Genomic DNA, 22,107 nt, shown 5'->3' on the forward strand with positions numbered 1-22,107 from the left:
TACCCCATTTTGCCAAATTTTTATGTAGTATTAAAGGCAGTTTCAGTTCTGCCTGATACGTGGTCCTTGTATTCCTTTTATACAACCTATAGAATTGTTAGACTCCAAAGATTCAGAATTAGTATGTGTACTCCAGGTAAATCAGTTAACACCTTTTTCAGGTCAACGTGTAAATTGCTTCAGGTAGGATCAGTGTATATGTGAAGGGATATAGGGTCCTTAGGTGGATGAGGGAGAGGGCAGGTCCTCTGTAGAGAAGATGAGCCAGACAAGATGAAAGAATATCTGAAGGGAGAGCTCTTGGTGAGGTAATGATAGTTATATTAAGGGAATTCTGATCACTTTTCAAAAACCAACTTTACAAGCATATATAAAAATAATGTTAACTACAAGACATTTTTGTTGAACTAAGTAATCAAAAGCATCTCATGCTGTTTAACTTGGTAGTAGTGGCTGTGTATAATGCCTAGAAAGGAGACATTCAATAAATTGAATAAATATAACAATTTAAAAAAAATTCAGAATTGGTCTTTCTGCATAAAATGGTGAATATAGGATTTTTTACCATGTCCCAGGGATAGATACTTGGAATAATAAAAGTAAAGCAGCTTAGAATTAGTCACTAACAGTTTATTGCTTAAATAGTCAAACTACAATATTTTTTCCTGCAGTTCTATTTTTAATATGTGCTCTTCCTCACAGCCAAATGTTTACAAGTTTAAAAGTAGTAAGTAAAAATTTACCAACTTAGCTATTTTTTTAGTACATGGATGACTTTGAGTATAAGCCAAATATATCTATACACGTATAAAATTAAGGATATAAATAGAAAAATACCAGGCAATCCTGCTGTCTTGTTCAGTGTGATACTTCCGTTATTATGAAAATACACTACAAAAGAAACTTCATGCCTAATTCCCTTCCATTTCATTCATAATTACAACTTTTTAGTATATTAAGTAACAAATATTGTTGATTGGTTTTAAGACAACATCTATTGGGGCAAAATAACATTTCAACTGAGTTAACTATTTCATTTTCCTTAAATGTTTAATACAGAATGATTAGAGAAGAAATGTTGCTTTTGTTCTGAATATCATTCTTTTATTGAGCTATGGAATTTGCATTTCTATACATTTAATATGCATTTTAGAATTCTTAAGATTTGGATGCACGATATTTCCTCTTTCCTGAGTTTCTAAGGGTCATGATTATGAAGTCTCGGCAGAGTGTTTAACAATTCTAAATTATCATTAGAAGGTAGTAGCTTTAAATGAATGCTTATTTGCTTGAAACAGCTGTTGGCATTTTTAATATAATAGTTTTGTATCTGATCCTAGTATGCTATATAGTATTTTGGTATTATGAGAAAATGACTTATACATTCTATCCTCTTGCACTTTTTCTTTCAGTTGTCAGAATGTCCCCATTATTGCTGGGATTCCAAGAAATCTCTACAAATGCCTCTGATGACATCGGAAACAATTGGTTCTAATCCTGTGAACTCTCTTGTGAAGAAAGCATGTGACTCCTTTGGTTTAGAGGCCATATCTTTCAGGTCATCCAAAGGTGCCCAAGCCACACCAACAGAGAAGATGGTGATACCTACAATGAAAATATTTTTAAGTGAATTAAAACCAAGTTCCAGGTTATATATAAAATCAGGGGTAAATATTTTTCATGAATTAGTAAACAGTTATAGAAAAACACTCTAGTAATGTCTGAAGAACTAAATCTCCTTCACCAAATGGTTAGGTAGGTTTTAACAGTCACTGTGATGAGAATGACTGACAATTGAATCAAAAACAGAAGCTCTGCCATCAGTATAAATTACCACATTAACCGATAAATCACATGATCACTGACAAATATTGGATAAGCTGATAAATATCATTAAAAAAAAAAACCCTAATAACATACTTAGTGAAACGGTGAAAACTTCCTGAGATTGGCATGAGAATGGGCTGTCTACTGTCCTCACTCTATTTTACTGGAGTCCTAGCCAATGTAACAGCATGAAAGAATGGCACAAAATTTGGGATACGTAAATGGAAGTTTTCTAAGGCTGTTGCATTGCCAAGGATGGCGACTAGGCCTCTGTGGATATTGAGAGCTTTCTTCCATTTTGATTTGTATATTAAATTGGCAAACTGACCTGTAGTCAGAAATCTGACCAAAGCAAAAATCTGGTGATAAAAACAGCCAAAGAGAAAGGTACGTGAAGCTGGAATAATTTCTTCTAGTTACATAACACCGAGGCATACCTCTGCGTTCCCTTGTGCTACTGGAAGGCTTTTACTCTGAATACATTTTGGCTAGGGTGATAACTACATTAGTTTGATTCACCTCAATCCCAAGTGCAGTAGTTGTTTACCATCTTTCTTTTGGGTGAAATTCCCTATAATGTTTTGAGTTTCTGAAAGAGCTTCTAAGACTTCATCCCCCTTCTAGTGGTATTCTGTGCCAAGAGTTGTGAATACTTAAGATATAAATAAAGCAGGTTAAGTTTATATAAAAGCTCCTTGAAACTATTAACACCCAGTCAATACTCACCTGGCAAAAAAAAAAAAAAATTCTCCCCTCAGGTTTCCTCACTTGTAGATTGAATTCAAGCTCAGAGTGGTTAGCTTGGACCAAATACATTAATTACAGCTTATGACCCAGCCTTGAAAGCCTACTCTGTATTCTGGCTTTTGTTAACTTGGTAACTTTGACTTTACTATCACTAAAGGATAATTTTCATGAAAATGGTGTGGCCCAACCTCCTGAAGTTCAACTAATTAGGGAAAATATATTTGAATTAATGAAGTTCACTTAATTTAGCCTGAAGCCAAGCCTATTAACCATAAATTATATCAGTAAGCTACATTTTTAAAAATTTATGAGAGAGTGCATGTGCAACTGGGGAGAAGGGCAGAGGGAGAGAAACCCTCAAGCAGATTCCCCATGGAGTGTCGAGCTCCACGTGGGGCTTGATCCCACAACTGTGAGATCGTGACCTGACGCGAAAGCAGGAGTTGTAAGCTCAATGGACTGAGCCACGCAGGTGCCCCTATAAGCCGCATTTTTAAGGAGTATGACAGCAAACAGGTCTTTGATCTGGGTTAGTTGCTGATGTATAAAATAAGCCAGATCTATAAAAATAAGCCAATGTATAGCTTAAATTCCATGTATCAGTGTACCCACTAAGTAACAGTATTCCATCAATATATAAGTACATTAACGTGCTAATAAATGTATCAAAGGAAAAAGGTTAAGTCATTAGGAATTAAATAGGGAAAAGGATATATGTAAGAATATAGAAAAATGCAAGGCTGCTAATTCCCCTCTCCCAAGTTAGCGTTTTTGTTTTTTAAGTATTATTGGACTGCAATCACTCAGTTTTATCCCAGGAAAGGGAATGCCAGCTTTTTGTTGCCCTATTTGATCTCAGCAACACATTATGCTGATGTTTTCAGGAACGAGTGGCCTTTGCCAAAAGTAATATTAAGGTTGGGGTAAGGGAGAAAGAAGACCTTTTTGTACCCTTTCACATTAGAGTGTGTTTTTATTATCTCAAGAAGAAAAAGATATTAAAAAGGAAGTTTAGATGGAATCGAATTAAAGTCTAAGCACTTGTAACATGTTTTCCTGACACATGACATGGTTCTCCTGGGCATTCTCCCAACAATACAGTGATGAGGAGTGTGGACTCAGCCAGACTGCCTGGGTGTGAATGCTGGCCTCACCACTTGCTAGCTGTGTGGTTTTGAGGAAATTTGTTTCCTTATCCATAGAATGAAATTCATTGGGCTGGTTTGACAACTCAATCAGTTAATGTTGGGTAAAGCTCTTAGAACAGTGACTGCCAGGGACACCTGGGTGGCTCAGTCGGTTAAGCGTCTGCCTTCGGCTCAGGTCATGATCCCAGGGTCCTGGGATCGAGTCCCGCATCGGGCTCCCCGCTCCGCGCGGAGCCTGCTTCTCCCTCTGCCTCTGTCTCTCTCTCTGGCTCTCATGAATAAATAAATAAAAAATCTTTAAAAAAAAAAAAAAAGAACAGTGACTGCCATAATGCAGGTGTTTGTTCAATAAAGTAAATGCTTAAGTTTATATTTACAAAACTCACTGAACCCCTCAATTCCCTACCCAGACGAAGGACAAGAACCTTACCTGCATCGTGTGCAGCAGCAGCAGGGCCTCGAACATCATCATAGGACTGGCCGTCTGTGACAATTACCAGGAAGTTCTTGTTGGGGCTCTCCCTCACGGGACCAAACACGTTTCTAACGGTGAAGGAGATGGCATCGCCTGTGGCTGTCCCACCGCTCATATAGCGAATGTTTCTGATAACAGCTAGGACATTCTCTTTGGTGCTATAATCAGTGAAACTGAATTCTGTGCGCTGATCATAGGTGAACTGTACAGCAGCTATCTTGGCACCAATGTCTGAGATTTCGAAAGTCTTGGCTATGTTGGAAACAAATTCAAGCATGAGGCGAAAATTACTGTCTCCAACACTGCTGGAGCCATCAATTAGAAAGGCAATGTTCACGGAGTTGTAACAGGTCTTGCTGCACATCATTTGCTCATAAGTGCAGAGTTTCTGAACCAGAGGCTTTACATATTTTGTGGTACCAAACCAGTTAGGCATGTGGTAAGAGAAGAAGCCATTATTCCGACAGACAGCCTAATGAGGGAGAGAGAAAAGAGATCAAAAGTTGTTTCTTAAAAATTATAGAAACATTACGGGCACCTGGGTGGCTCAGTCATTAAGCGTCTGCCTTCGGCTCAAGGTCATGGTCCCAGGGTCCTGGGATCGAGCCCCATATCGGGCTCCCTGCTCGGCGGAAAGCCTGCTTCTCCCTCTCCCACTCCCCCTGTTTGTGTTCCCTCTATCGCTTTGTCTCTCTGTTGAATAAATAAAATCTTTAAAAAAAAATTATAGAAACATTAAAACAATTATAAAAAACATTCTGTCTTGACTGTTCAAAGTTAATTCAGATAAGAGCCAGTCAGCACTATGCCTCGAGGTCCAGAATTAAATCACTACCATAACAGAAGACACCCTCACCTCCTTACCTTGTCAACAAATGCAACATCCTGAACCATCCCCAGTTCTTCAGGGATAGGCTTGGCCACAGACACTATAAATACATTGACACCGAACTCTCTGGCCACAATGCCTGCTTCCTCAATGTCATCAGAAGGCCAGCCATCAATAAATACCACCACCACTTTGGGGATCCCTCTTCTTACTCCAGTGTCTGCTGTGAAGAATTTCTGGGCGGTATGCTTCAAGGCTTTTCCTAGGTTTGAAAAAGAAGCAAGCTGGAACAGCACCACCGCTCAAATGACATTTCCATTTCCCTGTACCAACTTGATGCCACCAAAGTTTAAGAATTTAACTTACATAGAACTTGGTTCTATAATAGTTGGGAAACTTTATCCATCAGGCTTATTTGTTTTGTCTTCACAACCCACATTACTTCCCCCATCACCTCCCAGAAGCCTCATGTTTCCTTACTGTACGTCAATCACCAGTCAGAAACCCAACTGACTCCCACTCCTGTACTTTTGCTCTCTGTCTAGCCCCTCGCTGACTGACTAGTACCACTAGAGACTCCGAACAAGAAATGTTCCTTCAAAGGGTCTGTAGTGCTTCTCTAGTTCTTTCTGCCCCATCTCCATTTGTTAAATCAGTCTGTTGATCTTTGCTTCTTTTTAACATGCTGAACAGTGGCTATCTGTTCTATCCAATATAAGGATTATAAAGCACAATACTTTTTTGTGTTTTAAACAAGCAATATTAATTAGCCCTTTGGCCTATTTTCCATTACAAATTGAGTATCTTAGATGATCGACTACAAATCTAGCCAAGATTTCAGTGCCAGGAGGAAGAGGTTTACATCTGCTTATATAAAAGAGCCTAAAACTGTTTTATAGGTCTGATCACTCATAACCCTCTCTTGTGTTACATCCCAGGGGCCAAAGTCTACTTACCTGTATTGGAATTACCCCCTCTGAAACCTACTTCCTTTATGGCAAACAAAACATCTTTGGCTGATGTAAAGTTTTTCAAGTAAAATTCTATTTTGGGATGTTCACTAAGTGGAAAAATGAAAAAATGTTATCTAGGGAGAACTGGAAAGGTAAAACAAGCAATATTATATATGTTAAAAAAAAAAGTCTTTAAATTAGACAATGCCTAAGTTTCTTTCTTAATCCCATAGTATACAGTCAATTAAGGTATTGCATCCTTACTTGAATTTTAAGGCATCTTGCGGAAATGTAACAAAAACCATTGCTACCTTGAGGGTTTACTTTATTCTGGGTGATATGCTATATACATATAATACATATCATCTCATTTCATCATAACTCTACAAGGTAGAAACTATTATCCCTATCATATAAATGAAGAAACGGAGGCTCAGAGCATTTAGGTAACTTGCCCAACAAAACATAGCTGTACTTCAAATTCAGGTTTGTCTGACACCAGAATCCATGCCTAACCTGTATGGTGCCCCTCAAACCAGGCCTGGCTCAGAACACTGGGCTTAATGGAAATCTGCAGAGTTGGGCAGCACAGAGTTGGAAGGTGGCTGGGTGTGAGGTTAGGTCTGTTCCAGTGTGAGACCCTGGTAGCACTCAACAGAATGGGCCTATTAAATACTCCACAGTTTCTGGTCAGAAGAGGCAATTTCAAGGACACTGGGACCAACATTTTAAAAATGAGAAGGTATAAGAAAATAAATTATGAAGGATTACAATATTGAATTTTTGTTGTAATAAAGGATATTGACATTACCAATCTTTTTTTTTTTTTTAAGATTTTATTTATTTATTTGACAGAGCGAGACACAGCGAGAGAGGGAACACAAGCAGGGGGAGTGGGAGAGGGAGAAGCAGGCTTCCTGCCGAAGCAGGGAGCCTGATGTGCGGCTCGATCCCAGGACCCTGGGACCATGACCTGAGCCGAAGGCAGATGCTTAACGACTGAGCCACCCAGGCGCCCCGACATTACCAATCTTAATGTATATTATAATATTTGGGATTTTCCATATTTAATAGAAGGATTTCAGCTCACTTTTTTTTTCAGCTCACTTTTATCACTACCCTGTGTTCAGTAGAGACCAGGCTGAGTAAAAACAGTTAAAAGCACCAACTAAACACTTTTTGTGTTTAGTTTTTAGATAAGTCAGTATTTCATTAAGTGTAAAATTTTAAGATCTTAGTATTATCAATCAACATTAAGTCAAGAGTTTTGAGAGAGAAATATAGCACTGATTGTATTTCTGTATATCTGCTGGAATGCTGGGTCACAAAATCAGATATTACGGGTTGATACCCTTTTCACTTTAATGGTCACTTTTCAACTATCCAAATTGTGATTTGAGATTTAGTCTTGTTTTTGCATCCTTAATGATATATTCTGTTATCCTGCTTAAATATAAACTCTTGATATAGTTTATTCTGATGTTCTTCCTAAAGTAGGAAAACTATAAGCCAAGAAGTTATAGAGAAGCTAGTCTTTGTTTGAATGTACAAGATAGTGTAGGTTTTGTCTTGAAAAAGACTTGGATACAAATCGCGAAGAAAAAAATTAAGAAGAAAAGTACTGAGGGGAATTTGCCCCCTGAGATGTAAAATGTACAATAAAGCTACAATAATCAAAACATTGTGGAAAAGATGTGGAATTAGCTTATAGATCAAGGAAACTGACTTGCCTAAACTTGTATATAAAATTGGTATTTCAAATCAATGGAATAAGAAGCTCATTTATTTTAAAGGTATGGGACAAATGGTTAAATTATGTAGAAAACAAAGTTAAATTCTCCTACCAAAAAAAAACTATCTAAATTAAGAACCAGTTGTAAAAAATAACATAAGAATGAAATAGAAATTAATATTTGTAGTACTGGTGCTACCCTTACACACTGCTGACAGCAGTTTAAACTGGATCAACTTTCTAGAAAGCAATTTAACTTTACATCAGAAGCCTTAAAAATGTCAGAACACTTTGACCCAATTTCACTTTCAGGAATCTAGTCTAATGAACTAATCAAAGATGGCACAGGATGACATAAGGATGTTAATCATAATGTAATGTGTAATGGTGGGAAAAAAAACAACAAGAAAAAACAGAAGAATGGTTAAATACCATGCAAAGGAACATTATAAAAAAAATTTTTTTGAGAGTGTGTGAGTGGCATGGGTGAGTGGGGGAGGGGGCAGAGGGAGAGAGAGAATCTTAAGCAGACTCCATGCCCAGCACAGAGCCCACACAGGGCTGGATCTCACGACCCTGAGATCATGACCTGAGCCAAAATCGAGAGTCAGATGGTTAACCGACTGAGCCACCCAGGCATCCCAAAACATCATTTTTGAAGAGTAGTTGTGATCTGGTAAAATGCTCGAATGATTAAGGGTTAAAAAACAGGACATAATTCATTTTTATAGTTGGAGCTTTTGAAAAAGCAACACACCTATGTAGGAGGGGTGGGGGATAGGCAAAATGGGTGAAGAAGAGTGGGAGTTACAGGCTTCCAGTCATGAAATGAGTAAGTCAGGAGAATAAAAGGAATAAAAGGAATGTAGTCAGTGGCATTGTAATAGCATCCTATGGAGACAGATGGTAGCTACACTTACAGTAAGCATAGTGTAACATATAAAGATGTTGAATCACTATGTTGTACACCTGAAACTAAGGTAACATTGTGTGTCAGCTATACTTCAATTATACACACACACACACACACACACACATACACATGTACAAACAAATTTTCTTAAAATACTGAAAGGAGGGGCGCCTGGGTGGCTCATTCAGTTAAACGTTTGCCTTCGGCTCAGGTCATGATCCCAGGGTCCTGGGATGGATCCCTGCTCAGTGGGGAGTCTGCTTCTCCCTCTTCCTCTGCCACTCCCTCGGCTCATGTTTTTTCTCTCTCTCTCTCTCTCTCATAAATAAATCTTTAAAAAAAAATAAAGGATATAAAACATTTTATAGTGATTATCTATGAGGGGCATATTTGGGAAATTGGTTTTCTTTGTGCTTTATATGTTTTTCAAATTTCTATAGTGAGCATATTATAATCCTAAAAGCCATCGATATTATTTTTAAATGAACAAAATTAAAAAGGTGGAGCTTCAGATCTCCAAGGAACTATGCTAAATGTTTAAAAGAATGACAGAATAGGGAGGAGGGATAGACAGATCATTTCTTCCTTCAGCAAAGAGGAATTAAGAATTGAGTAGAGTATATTGTGCAGATGTAATTTGTATGAGCAACAAAACCTTTTAGTTTACCTTCTGGTCCTCAAATAGCATGTAATTCTCAATCTTTCCAAAAAGGAAAGCTTTTTCCTTTTTGGAAAAAAGGAAGCACTTAGACCTACCTAGTCTACTTAGCTGTCTTAAACCCTGTATTCATAGTTTGGGAATTCAGATAGTCCACACTCAATACGTTTATTTTGAACTGAAATGCATGTATCCACTAAAAGGATTAATCATTTATCAAGTCTCCACCCATTTTAACAAGATTGGTACCTGGCTTGAACAAGGCCCACGTGTGGTCCCTCTGTTCCAATTCCCAACATTAGAGCCACTTTGCCAACAAAATTCTTCTGTAGATTAAATCGGCGCTGCCCAATATTAAAACTTCCATCAATCAGAAATGCAATGTCTGCTTTACAGTCTGTGAATACCCAAACAAGTCTTTCTGTTAGCAGTTTCAAGAGAGAGGGAGGGAGGGAGAGTGAAAGTTACTTTCCCAAATGGGTATCTGGACTCTTACCTTTATTGCCAGTTTTCTTCTCAGGTGTTTTCTTTAGTCGTTTCCCTGAAACCAAGGAAGCACTTGGCATTAGTGAAGAGAGTTTCATAGCAAGAAGCCCACATGGGAAAAAGCTCATGACAGGGAGTGTCATTCTTAAAAATAATACTTGTTTTTAAAAAATTAATTTCCTAAAAAAAATTAATTTTCTCATGGTTTTCTGGACTGGGGAAGCAATGCCCCAGCAAAGAAACAAGTCAGAACTGTTGTAGGCCTATATATTTGATATGCCACTAATTCAGGACTTGATATCTCAAACCCACAGTTGAGGCAGGACTGGAAACTCGAGTTAGATTCTAATGTTCTTAATTCCTTTGACTTTAGAACTGCCAGTCTTGGGGCGCCTGGGTGACTCAGTCGGTTAAGTGTCGCCTTTGGCTCAGGTCATGATCTCAGGGTCCTGGGATCAAGCCCTATGTCAGACTCCCTGATCAGTGGGGAATCTGCTTGTCCCTCTCCCTCTGCCCTTTCCCCTGGCTTGTGCTCTCTCTCAAATAAATAAATAAATCTTAGGAAAAAAAAAAAAAAACAACTGCCACAGTCTTAGGAAAAGAGATCCCTGGCTATTTGTTAAAATGGACCCATACTAATTCCTTTTTGCATATGGCAAATGCAGCTAGGAAGTTCATGGTACTTTTACTTTGTCCAGTTTCTAGGCATGGGGTTTATCAAATCAGAAATAGTAGGACTTCAAGAGAATGTTTGGTAGCAGAGTTTATAATTGCAAATAGAAGGATATGAATTTGAAATAAAAAAGTATGTGTTTCTTTATGTAATATACCAGTAACCATAAGATATTTGTTTTATTTTTTTAAAGATTTTATTTATTTATTTGACAGAGAGAGACACAGCGTGAGAGGGAACACAAGCAGGGGGAGTGGGAGAGGGAGAAGCAGGCTTCCCGCAGAGCAGGGAGCACGATGTGGGGCTCGATCCCAGGACCCTGAGATCATGACCTGAGCCGAAGGCAGATGCTTAACGACTGAGCCACCCCTTTTTTTTTTAATTTTTAAAGATTTTATTTATTTGAGGGCACCTGGGTGGCTCAGTCAGTTAAGCGTCTGCCTTCGGCTCAGGTCATGATCTCAGGGTCCTGGGACTGAGCCCCAGGTCAGGCTCTCTACTCAGCGGGGAGTCTGCTTCTCTTTCTCCCTCTGCCCCTCCCACTGAGATCATGACCTGAGCCAAGGTCAGACGCTTAACCGACTCAGTTACCCAGGTGCCCCTGTTGTGTTTAATATCAATTTCCTTTAAAAGGAAAGCTATCAACAACACGTTTATTTTTTAATTTCCAAATGCTGTGCCAGGCAACTAGGAGAGAACTTCCATATTTCATACCTGTTGGTGGACGTGCTGTGGACACTGCTTGTCCTGTGGCTTCCTGAGTACCACTTTTTCCTTCTGATAAAAATAAAGAGAAGACTATTTTTTCCTCTTCCTTCTTTACCATCAAAGCATAATGAATATAATTTAGGGGTCTATGGAATGATAAATATAATCGAGTGATGGCAATTACATCAATACTTGCTTCATGCTACTTTCAAAGAACCAAAATGGGTTTTTAGCTATTAAATCATATTTTAAAAGGATCACCAAAAATGAATTCATATTCATTTTCATTCACTAGTGTTTTGATCTAATGTTACCTGGTAAATGTCAGGGCATTCTGATTGCAAACAAGGCAAGTTTCTTTTTCTTTCTCTTTTTCTTTAAGTAGGCTCCACTCCCAGTGTGGAGCCCAACATGGGGCTTGAACTTATGACCCTAAGATCAGGACCCGAGCTGAAATCAAGAGTCAGATGCTTAACTGACTGAGCCACCCAGACACTTCAGACAATGCAAGCTTCTACTGCAATCTTCTAACAGCAAGATTATTCTTCTCGCATGCAGCCAAGTTTATCTTGAGTGGGTCTTCGCCTGTCCAGTCCCCTGACTCTAACCCATTGTTGACTCCTCTGAGTTTTGATTGTAGGCTTTTTCATCAGAGTCAAAGAGATTGGACTAAGAAAAACAGAACTTTTTTTTTGGTGGGGGGGAGGGTGAAGCAATATTTACACAAAAGAAAGAATAATGTAATTGTACCTACTTGTCACTGTGAAAGAAGCAGACCATCTGGAAAGTGTTTGAGACTGAACGCCATTGGCAGCTACTGAGGAATAGTTTTCTCGACCTGGTAGGCTATATATTCGCACAGGTCCCCCTGAGATGCTGATTACTCCCCTGTAACACAGAAAAGCAGCTGATATTCCACCACGCTTTTTCAGGGGTATCTGACTGACTTCTAGTGCCATGTTACATCTATTGTTCTGATTAATTAAGAAAACAGTTCATCGGGGCGCCTGGGTGGCTCAGTCATTAAGCATCTGCTTCGGCTCAGGTTGTGATCCCAGGGTCCTGGGATCGAGCCCCATATCGGGCTCCCTGCTTGGCAGGAAGCCTGCTTCTCCCTCTCCCACTCCCCCTGCTTGTGTTCCCTCTCTCTCTGTGTCTCTCTCTGTCAAATAAATAAAATAAAATAAAAAAAAAAGATGGGCGCCTGGGTGGCTCAGTTGGTTAAGCAACTGCCTTCGGCTCAGGTCATGATCCTGGAGTCCCAGGATCGAGTCCCGCATCGGGCTCCCTGCTCAGCAGGGAGTCTGCTTCTCCCGCTCCCGCTCCCCCGTCTTGTGCTCTGTCTCTAAAATAAATAAATACTTTAAAAAAAAAAAAAAAGAAAAAAAAAGAAAACAGTTCATCAGGGAAGATATATATGGATGCTGCCAGCCTTTTGAAAAACTTGATTACACAGGTACAAAATATGCCTGGGAGAAATGGTATTGTGCTGTCAAACTTCTTAAATGTTGATAGGAACATACCTGTAGGATCCTGTTCCCTACAGCTCAGAGATTCAGAGTTAATAGAACCAAATAATTTTCTTAGTTTTCCAAGGTACTTTATATGTCCTTGGACTTCATTAAAAAAAAAAAAAAAAAAAGTTTTGCAGGATAGCAGAGTGGGTGGTGAATATGGGCTCTGGAGGCAGCCTGGGCTCTCAGTTCCAGTTTGGGCCCTTGCTAACAGTGGCAAGATGTTGGCAACTGTCTGAGTTCAGTTTCCTCATCTATAAAATGGAATAAAATTGTACCTACTCTCTACAATTGTAGAGTTGTCATGGAAATTAAAAACAATGTCTAGCACATAGTAAAAACTCACTAATATATTACATTATTAGGAATGTTCTAAAAATTATAGGGATCTAGCTACCAAGAAATAATACAATTTGCCTTTTGTCAAAAAGCTTCCTTTGTGTTGCTGGTGCTTCAAGGATATCCAGGAAAACCTTAAAAATGTATCCATCTTCTGTGGCCAATACTGGTACCAAAAGAAAGAAGGTGTGTGGGGGGTCCATTTGGCTAAAGAGGGAAAGGATATTATTACACTTGGATTTCTCTCCCCTTACATGTTTCAGCTTACCTGTGGACAGCTGCGCCACATATGCTTGATACAGACGCATACACTATGTTCCCAAACACGGAGAATTCCTCAAGAGCACAGCCCCCTGGGCAAAGTACATCTGCTTTCTCTTTCCTGATGTCCAGGCCTCGGGTAAAGCATGTGATAGCAATGGGAACTGAAAAGAAAGGATGGAGTGTAATGACATTCTTAGGATTCTGAGGGGTGTCAGGGGTGGGGTGGGGTGGGAACTAGGGTAGGAGATTGAAGATTTATCTCCCTAGTTTCTACACTTAAGAATATTAATGTATGGGGCGCCTGGGTGGCTCAGTTGGTTAAGCGACTGCCTTCGGCTCAGGTCATGATCCTGGAGTCCCAGGATCGAGTCCCGCATCGGGCTCCCTGCTCAGCAGGGAGTCTGCTTCTCCCTCTGACCCTCCTCCCTCTCCTGCTCTCTGTCTCTCATTCTCTCTCTCTCAAATAAATAAATAAAATCTTTAAAAAAAAAAAAAGAATATTAATGTATGTATGGTTCCACACCATTCCAAATTTTAGCTACCCAAAAACCAGTTTTCCAATTTAATCTAGTCCTCAGCCACTACAAAGCCTATTGGAAGAATTTTCTCAATTCTTATCAGTTTGGGAATACATAATTGGAAATATAACAGAACTAGAAAATGACATTAGTCATTCACCATTTATTAATTCATTCTAGAAAAATAAAAATCTCAATTACTAAAACAACTATGGACACAGGTGCCTGAGGTAAAGATATTAAAATCTGGGCTGAGCCTGTGAGGAACATTTCCCTTTTTGTTTTTTTTTAAAGTAGGCTCCATACCAAGTGTGCAGCCCAATGCAGGGCTTGAATTCATGATCCTGAGGTCAAGCCCTAAGCTGAGATCAAGAGTCGCACGCCTAACCGACTAAACCACCCAGGCACCCCAATGAGAAACATTTTCATAGACACATGCACAAACCTCTAAGTTCCCATCCTTTGCTTCGAGGACCATTTACACCAGTTTTTCTCCAAATGCAGTGCCTTAAAATTGTATCTTAATTAATTTATTTTCACTATGTTATATTAATCACCACACATTAGTTTTTTTTTTTTTTTTAAGATTTTATTTATTTATTTGAGAGAGAGAATGAGAGACAGAGAGCACGAGAGGGAAGAGGATCAGAGGGAGAAGCAGACCCCCCGCCGAGCAGGGAGCCCGATGTGGGACTCGATCCCGGGACTCCAGGATCATGACCTGAGCCGAAGGCAGTCGCTTAACCAACTGAGCCACCCAGGTGCCCCCACACATTAGTTTTCGATGTAGTGTTCCATGATTCATTGTTTGCAAAAATTGTATCTTAATTTAAACAAGCCAGTGAACAGATGTTTCCCTTTACAAATGTCCTTTAGCTCAATCACTCATTTTACAGATGCAGAAATTAAAGCAATGGGGTTAATTTGCCCTAGGTCACACAGCCCAACTCCTGCAGGATAGGAAACAGGGAAGTTAGTCTCTATGAAGTGAAGCATTTTTATCTGAATTGAACCCGCTTAATTCTGCTCCAAATCTGTCGAGAGAGATTTATCATGCAGTGAATGCATTTTTAGAAAAGTGTTAATACTCTCAAATTTTACATACCAACCCAAACTAATCAAGAATTGAAGTTCTTACTATAAAAGATGTTTGGTAGACAAGTTATTGGCAGCAAGTAACAATATAATATGTTAACTCATCAATTTACTATAAATATTAAGTTGAGAATAATGTTATTAAATACTATTTTCCAAACACAAGAAATTGTGGTTATCCAAACCTTTTTGAAACAAATGTTAATAAAAAACCAAAAAAGCACCTTTTTTTTTTTTTTTTCCAAGACAGTAATACTGTCTGGTCATCTGCCCACTTGAGTAGCCTGCCTCTACCAATGACCCTTTTCTATCAGCTTTCTATGTTGAGCTGCACCCTGAACTATACATCTCTATTGGAAGGGAAGGCAGAATGCCAGCTAAAATGCGGATTCCTTAGCTCTGAAACACTCTAGATTGCTGGGGAAGTTAAAATCCTTACCCACAACAGTAGCCTCATACCTGTGAGCCTTATACATGTGATCAAACAGCCTTAATCCTTCCTCCCACTTTCCGGGTCATCAGAGGCTCTGCCTTTAGCTGCCAACACTCACTTGAGTGAGGGAGAGAGGGGGAGGGAGGGAGGGCAAGGGGAGGGAGGGGGAGGGGGGAGAGAGAGAGAGAGAGTGTGTGTGTGTGTGTGTGTGTGTGTGGTGGGGGTGGGGTGCTGAAAACAGCCCAGGGCAATGCTTACCCTCATTTCTCCTTTCAAGAAGAACACGACAGATTTTGTAAAAGAGTTTGCCATTTATATTGTAGAAAACACACACACCCATACTCGGACTTTTACACGTGGAACAAACTGTTTTTAGACTCTCTCCAATATGAAATGGGCTACAAATAGGGGTTACTCCTAGAAACCAGGAGTTCAAGCAAGGTGGGACAAGGATGTAAGCATCTCTATCTCTGTCAGCTCTGACAGTGTGAAGTCGGGTCTGGGAGGCTGCTTCCTGACCTCAAACGCCGGAGACAACCCGAGACTAGTGTGCCACTCGGCAGGACTCAACGAATACTCCCCTGCCTTGACCTTTCGATGCCGATGCTCCGCTTGCCAGGTGCCTCCCGCGATGTGAGTGTAGATTCGGGGACGCTTCCTTCTCCGCGCCTTGGGAAGAACGTCCCCTTCGGGAACCAGGGGCCCCCTCGCGTGGGAGAAATGGGTAAGCCGGAGTAGATACGCCGTGGGTATGGATGGGTGTGCGCCCGGCAGCCGCTCCAACCTTGGCGCCCTCCAGCTTTGGTCCCCGGGGCCAAGGTCTAGGGGCTCAGTCTGAGTGCTCCTCTACCTGCCGGCCCCCAACCCCTCCCACCGCCTGGACTTAGCCCTGCTTCCCCAACCGGGGAACCCGCAACTCACCCGCTCCCTCGCTGCCCGCAGGCTCCGGCAGCAGCAGCAGACAGACACCTGCGAAGAAAGGACAGCGCGAGGGCTGGCTCCAGCTTCCGCCCCGCTTGGTGCGACGGGAAGGGGGTGGGGAGGGGCGCGTACCCACCGAGGCAGAGAACTGGGATCCAGGCTGCAGACATGGTAGTGGAGGGGCTCCTCGGACCTGGGAGACAGGGAGAATGCGAGGGAGGCTCCCGGGAACGGAGGCCCCTACTTCCCCACCACACTGCGCCCGCCCTCCCCTTGGAGATCCCGCACCCCTCGGAAACCCAGGGGCGGTGGAGCGGGGGAGGTGACCTAAGAGGCCGCTGCCCGGGAGCTAGCGCCTCTCTATCTGGAGGCGATGCTCTGGCTGCAAATCGAGCCAAACCCAGCATCGATGTGCAACCCCGGCCCGGGAGAGGGGGTGCGATATCAAGACAGAAAGAAGCTGGGAACGACAAAGGAGAGACTCGGATAGGCAGGTGTCAGGGACCCGCACGCCCACCGCCGGACGCCCAGGGGTCCGCACCTGAGTGGGATCCTCCTGGCTGCTCCCGAGTGCGGAAAGTGCGTCTCCCGCCGCCGCTATAAAGGCCTGGCCGCGCGCATGAGCACTGTGCGGGGGGCGCGCGAGGAGGGGGCTGGGAGCCTCTCCCCCGGGGCTGGGCGTCGGCCGTCCAGCTCCGCCCCCACCCCCTCCCCGTCCGGGGGTGAGGCCCGCGCCGAGGCACCTCCCCCCCCGCAGCGCGGACCTCCGCCACCTGGACGCCGCGTCCGTCCCTAGGGGAGGGGCGAAGGCCCGGGGTCAGCACCTCGGGGCCCCCGCGGGACTCGGCGTCAGGGGTGTCGGAACGAGTGTAGAACGGGGGCTGGGCCGGTGCCTGGAGACGCGCGGGGTGAGCCCGGGGTTCACGGCGCCGGCCGCGCAGGCTTGACTGCGCTCCGGGCGGGGCGGCTGCCCGACGTGCGCGGCCAGCCTCACCCGGGCTAGGGAGGGCCGGTCCCCCGCGCCGGTTCCGACGGCGGAGCTGCGGCCCTCGCGGAGGAACCTGGGCTCTGCTTCGAAGCCAAAGCGGCTGAGGGGGCGCAGGGCCGCTGTCCGCCCAGAGGCCTTGCGCCCCCGGAGAGCTACCAGCTCCACGCGGCCACAGAACCAAACTTGCCAACTTCGTGCTCCCGTGGAAATGGAGTTCCTACTCTAAAGTAAAAGCAACCTGGGTTTGGCAATGCGTGCCTGGTATTTTTAGAAACCCTGTCAACTGATTGGTTATTCTTTCGACCTTAGGGATTCAGCCTTCCGACTTGGTTTCTGCTGGAATCGGATTTTCCCCAGCGGGCTCCATTTACTGTAATGGGTAAGGCCACGCTTCTGAGGTGGCCCGGGCCCCTCATTGTATCTGCCCTTTCTTCCTTTCTAGATCAGGAAGGATTTATGCTTGATTGCCTTTCCAAATTCCCAGACCTGTGGTCTGTTGTGATTGCACAGAATCTCCGATTTGGTAATGTGTCCTCCCTCATCCTGGTAACTTTTAACAGGTGGAAATGGGAGAAAGAGCGGAATTCACAGGGAGTGTGACAGACAAGTGACTCCCATGGCAGCCTAGGAACTACCTCCAGACCCAGGAGAGGTGGCAGGATGCTGGTTTTTTGTTTTTGTTTTTTTTTCCAAATAGTTTTGTGGGTTTTTTGTTTTGTTTTATCCAAAGAATAGCATTTTATTTTAGTCCAGAAAATAACCAATAATTTACATGCCATAAAATCCATCCCTTTTAAGTGTAAAATGCATGATTTTCAGTGAGTTTACAGAGTTGTGCAACCATCTCCACAAGCCAGTTTTAGAATATTTCCGTTACTCCCAAAAGGATCCCTTCTCATCATTGACAGTTCTCTTACCCACCCTCAACCCTGGGGTTGCTATGCATTTGCATTTTATGGACATTTTCTATAAATGGGATGGTACAACTTCTTTGAGCATAATGTTTTTGAGGCTTATCCATGTTGTAGCATGTGTGCCTTCCTTTTTATTGCTTAGTGGTATTCTCACACATTTGTATTAGGAAAGAAACATACCACCATCACCTGGAATCCAAATATTGTAGTGGTTTTACAACTATTCTCTCCATCTGGAATGAGTCAGTATTTGTACCAGGCAACTGGGGAGTGCTGATTTCATTCCCTTTACTATTTGAATGTCTTCTGGAGAGAAAGAGACTCATTAAATAACATTTGTTGGCTGGAAGGTTTTTTATTCTTATTTTCATGGCTGCTTTAAAGATTTAATCTCTTCCATGGCAGAGAGTTACCCTTTTCTTAGAAACCCAGTAATCTAGCCACCTCCCCTGATATTTTTCTTGGGAGAAATTTCAAGCCTTCAGGACTATTAAAGCTGTCTTTTCCATTATTGCTTATTGGGTGTCCTCAATCAGCATTGGGTAATCTCCTTCCAATTAGGCTGGGCAAATTGTCATGATGCTATATAATGAGGGAGAGTTCACATCCTGGAGAAAAGCTACCACTCCACAGCTCAGCAGGCAGGTGCCTGAATGGCCAGAGGGGTGCATGCTATTCAGGACTCCCACAGGGCACAACCCTCCTGTGATGTAATTTCACTGAACCATTTGACAGAGTCAAAACTATGCAGCTATTTCCATGACTGACCCTAAGTCTGTGACTATTAAAAAATAAAGGAAATATCTCATTGAGTTTCATGATTGTTTACACAAAGATACAATTTTAATTGTTTTGAAACATTTAAGAGAAGTTATTCTTCGCTTATTTTTCTGGTTTGAAAGACCAACCAAGGAGGGTGGGGGAGTGGGGATGAGATTGCTTATTCTCACTTAGTTTGTATCTCATACTCACCATAAGTAAAATGAGGAAAAACTATCTGAACTTGAGAGGTAGTTTTATCTGCTGTGGGAATGTCTGGAGAGGGAAAAACAAAGAAATCTGGGTATGTTTGACTTAAAAAGACAAATTGTTAAAATTACAGTTTTGTATTCAGTTGGGTGACATTTCCGGTTATTATACTCCTGAGAGCCTGGTTAGTTTACCCTGCTTTAATTAAGACAATTTGATATTCAATATTTAGACTAACTCCCTGCAGGGCAGTGGATTCCTAACTGGGCTGCACAATGGAATCACCTGGGGAGCTTTAAAACTGTATTGAAACCTGAACCCCATCCCTGAGATGTAATTGGTCTGGGATGGGACTAGGGTATTAGAACTTTTTAAAGCTCCCAGGTGATTCTAATGGGCTGCCCAGGGTACGTAATACTTAGCTCAATGTTAGAGGTTAAGCTAATAATTCTAGTTTTTCATTATCCTTTCATTAAAATTCCATCAAAAATATGCCTACTGTATTTCCCGGATAAAACATGGAAGCATCTTTTGGCCTGATGGTTGTTTAAAGACAGTCCTTAACAGAAGAATTGAAAACTCAATTTCAAAAGTAATTTTTCCCAAGTATGCTGTTTGATCTAACTTTGTGTGGAATGGGCTGACCTTGTTAAGGGAGTGAACTACATCTAAAACTAATCCCCTAGGTGGTATCTTTAGGCTTCAGGATGCTGCTGACAGCTCAAAAGAGTTTCTCAAGAATGGTATGGTTATCTGATTAGATTTGGCTCATTACCTATATGGATAAGCTCTTAGTTTACAGGTCCTCTCTCTGTTCTGTTTTTACCTAAGTATGAATCTGGTGTCATCTGGAAGTTTTTATACTTTTGTTGTTGGTCTTTTATTTTTATCTTTAAAAGGAGTATCAGTCCTGTCCCACCTCCTACACTAGTTTAGCTCCCTTTTAAACTTACTTAGCTAATACAATACATAGTAATTTGGTTTTATTTCTGTTACAGTGAGCTTAAAGTGAATTTTTTCCCTTTAGGGAAGTGTACGTTTATCCTGAAGTATCCCATAGGCTCTTATGGTTGGTTATAGACCATAATCACTTTGAAAGAAAACTCCCATCACCTATGTTATTCTACTACATTGATGTTTTTTTTGCTAGATCTAGTTTTTCTGATTATTTTTGTTCACATCTAATACTAAGCAAGTATGTACATCTAGCCTTTTGGTTTTTGATGATTTCTAGCAACGTAATGTCTACAGCTTCTGAGGAGTGAAAATCAAAGAGTTGATGCACACTAAATTCTACACCTGAAACTAATATTACACTGTATGTTAACTAACTGGAATTTAAATAAAAACTTGGAGAAGAAAAAAGTTGATTCTGAGATAGCCCTATGACCACTAGAAATCACTTTCTTTTTCTGGAATTCACTTTCCTTTCCTATAAAGTGAAGGGGATCAGACCAAGTGATTGGAAGGGACCTTCCCCTGGCCACTTGCTGTGATTGGGCAAATGCTCCCCAGGCAAATATTGGCTTTGAGGGTTATGCCATCTCTCTGGAGTCTGGGAGGCCTAGGAAACACTGGCTGCCTCTCAGCTGTCCCTCTGCTGTTCCAGGACCCATCCTTTCTTAGCCAGTTCTTTTCACCTCTCACTGCTAAACTATGGACTGGATCACATTTGCCCCTATTTAAAAAGAAATAATAGAGGTCACATTGGCCACTGAAGTGCCACCGAGACTTCCCTCCTGAGCAAGGAAAGCTGTGACAGGGAACATAAATTTGTTCTCTAAGGCCCAGCATACATCCCATGTAAGCTTCTCAAGATCAAGGGTCTTCCTCTCTTTGATCTCTCTTTGATTGCTGTACCCCTAGTTCCCAGTACAGTGTCTGGCACATAATGGGCATTCAAGAAATATTTGTTGAATGAATGAATCAATCACATTCTATCTTATCATTTGCTCCCTTGTAGTGATATTTATTTATTTGTATTTTATTACTATTTTTTTAATTAAGCTCCATGCCCAAGGTGGGGCTTGAACTCACGACCCTGAGATCAAGAGTCACATGGTTTACAGACCAGCCCGCTGTCTCCCTCTTGTACTGATTTTTAAAATCTTTTTATTTTAGAACAGTTTTAGGTTTACAGTAAAATCAATAATACAGAGTTCCTATTATCCCACGCCCAATTTTCCCTATTAGTGACATCTTGTATTAGTATGGTATAGTTGTCACAGTTAATGAACCAGTATGACACATTATGATTAACTGAAGCCCATACTTTATTCAGATTTCCTTAGTTTTTACCTAATGTCCATTTCCTGTTCCGGGATCCTATACAGGATACCACATTACATTTAATCTGCACATATTTACTTAGACTCCTCTTAGCTGTGAAGCTTTCTCAGATTTTCCTTATTTTGATGACCCTGACAATTTTGAAGAGTACTGGTCAGATATTTTGTATGGTGTCCCTCAATGGGGATTTGTCTGATGTTTTTCTCACCTTAGGTTGAGGTTATGGTTTTTGGAGGAGGGCCACAGAGGTGAAGTAACATTCTCATCACATCATATCAAGGGTATGTATATCCTATCAACATGAATTATTACTGTTGACATTGACCTTGGTCATGTGGCTGAGATGGTTTGTCAGGTTTCTCTACTCTAAAGTTACTCTTTTATACCCCCTTTCCATGCTGTCCTCTTTGGAAGGATGTCATGATGTGCAGCCCACACTTAAGGAGTGGGGAGTTATGTTCAACCTCCTTGAGGGCAGAACAGCTACATAAATTATTGGGAATTCTTCTGCAAGGGATGTTTGTCTCTTCTCCCCTATTTATTTACTTACTACTTGTTTTTTTATGTGTGGTAATTCTTCTTCTAAAGGCTATAAGCTTCTTCAAGGCTGACACTATTCCATATGCTCCTCTGTATTCCCAGTGACTTACACAATGCTTTGGAGTACAGGTAGAAGTTCAGTCACCAGTATAAAGGATGGTTCATAGCTTCCAG

General features: G+C 41.6%; 1 protein-coding gene across 1 annotated transcript; it reads right to left on the reverse strand.

Annotated features, from left to right (window-relative positions):
• Positions 1-1,429: 1,429 nt before the first annotated feature.
• COCH (cochlin) lies at positions 1,430-16,403 on the reverse strand. Its single transcript, XM_021695535.1, has 11 exons — positions 16,370-16,403; positions 16,234-16,281; positions 13,271-13,427; positions 11,904-12,037; positions 11,156-11,218; positions 9,779-9,823; positions 9,532-9,679; positions 5,983-6,086; positions 5,062-5,288; positions 4,153-4,669; positions 1,430-1,605 (listed from the first exon to the last, which is right to left on the reverse strand). Exons 1-11 carry the CDS (start codon positions 16,401-16,403, stop codon positions 1,430-1,432), a joined length of 1,653 nt encoding a protein of 550 aa, XP_021551210.1.
• Positions 16,404-22,107: the final 5,704 nt, after the last annotated feature.

Source organism: Neomonachus schauinslandi, chromosome 9 (assembly GCF_002201575.2).
Source record: "Neomonachus schauinslandi chromosome 9, ASM220157v2, whole genome shotgun sequence".
Taxonomy (NCBI): Eukaryota; Metazoa; Chordata; class Mammalia; order Carnivora; family Phocidae; genus Neomonachus; species Neomonachus schauinslandi.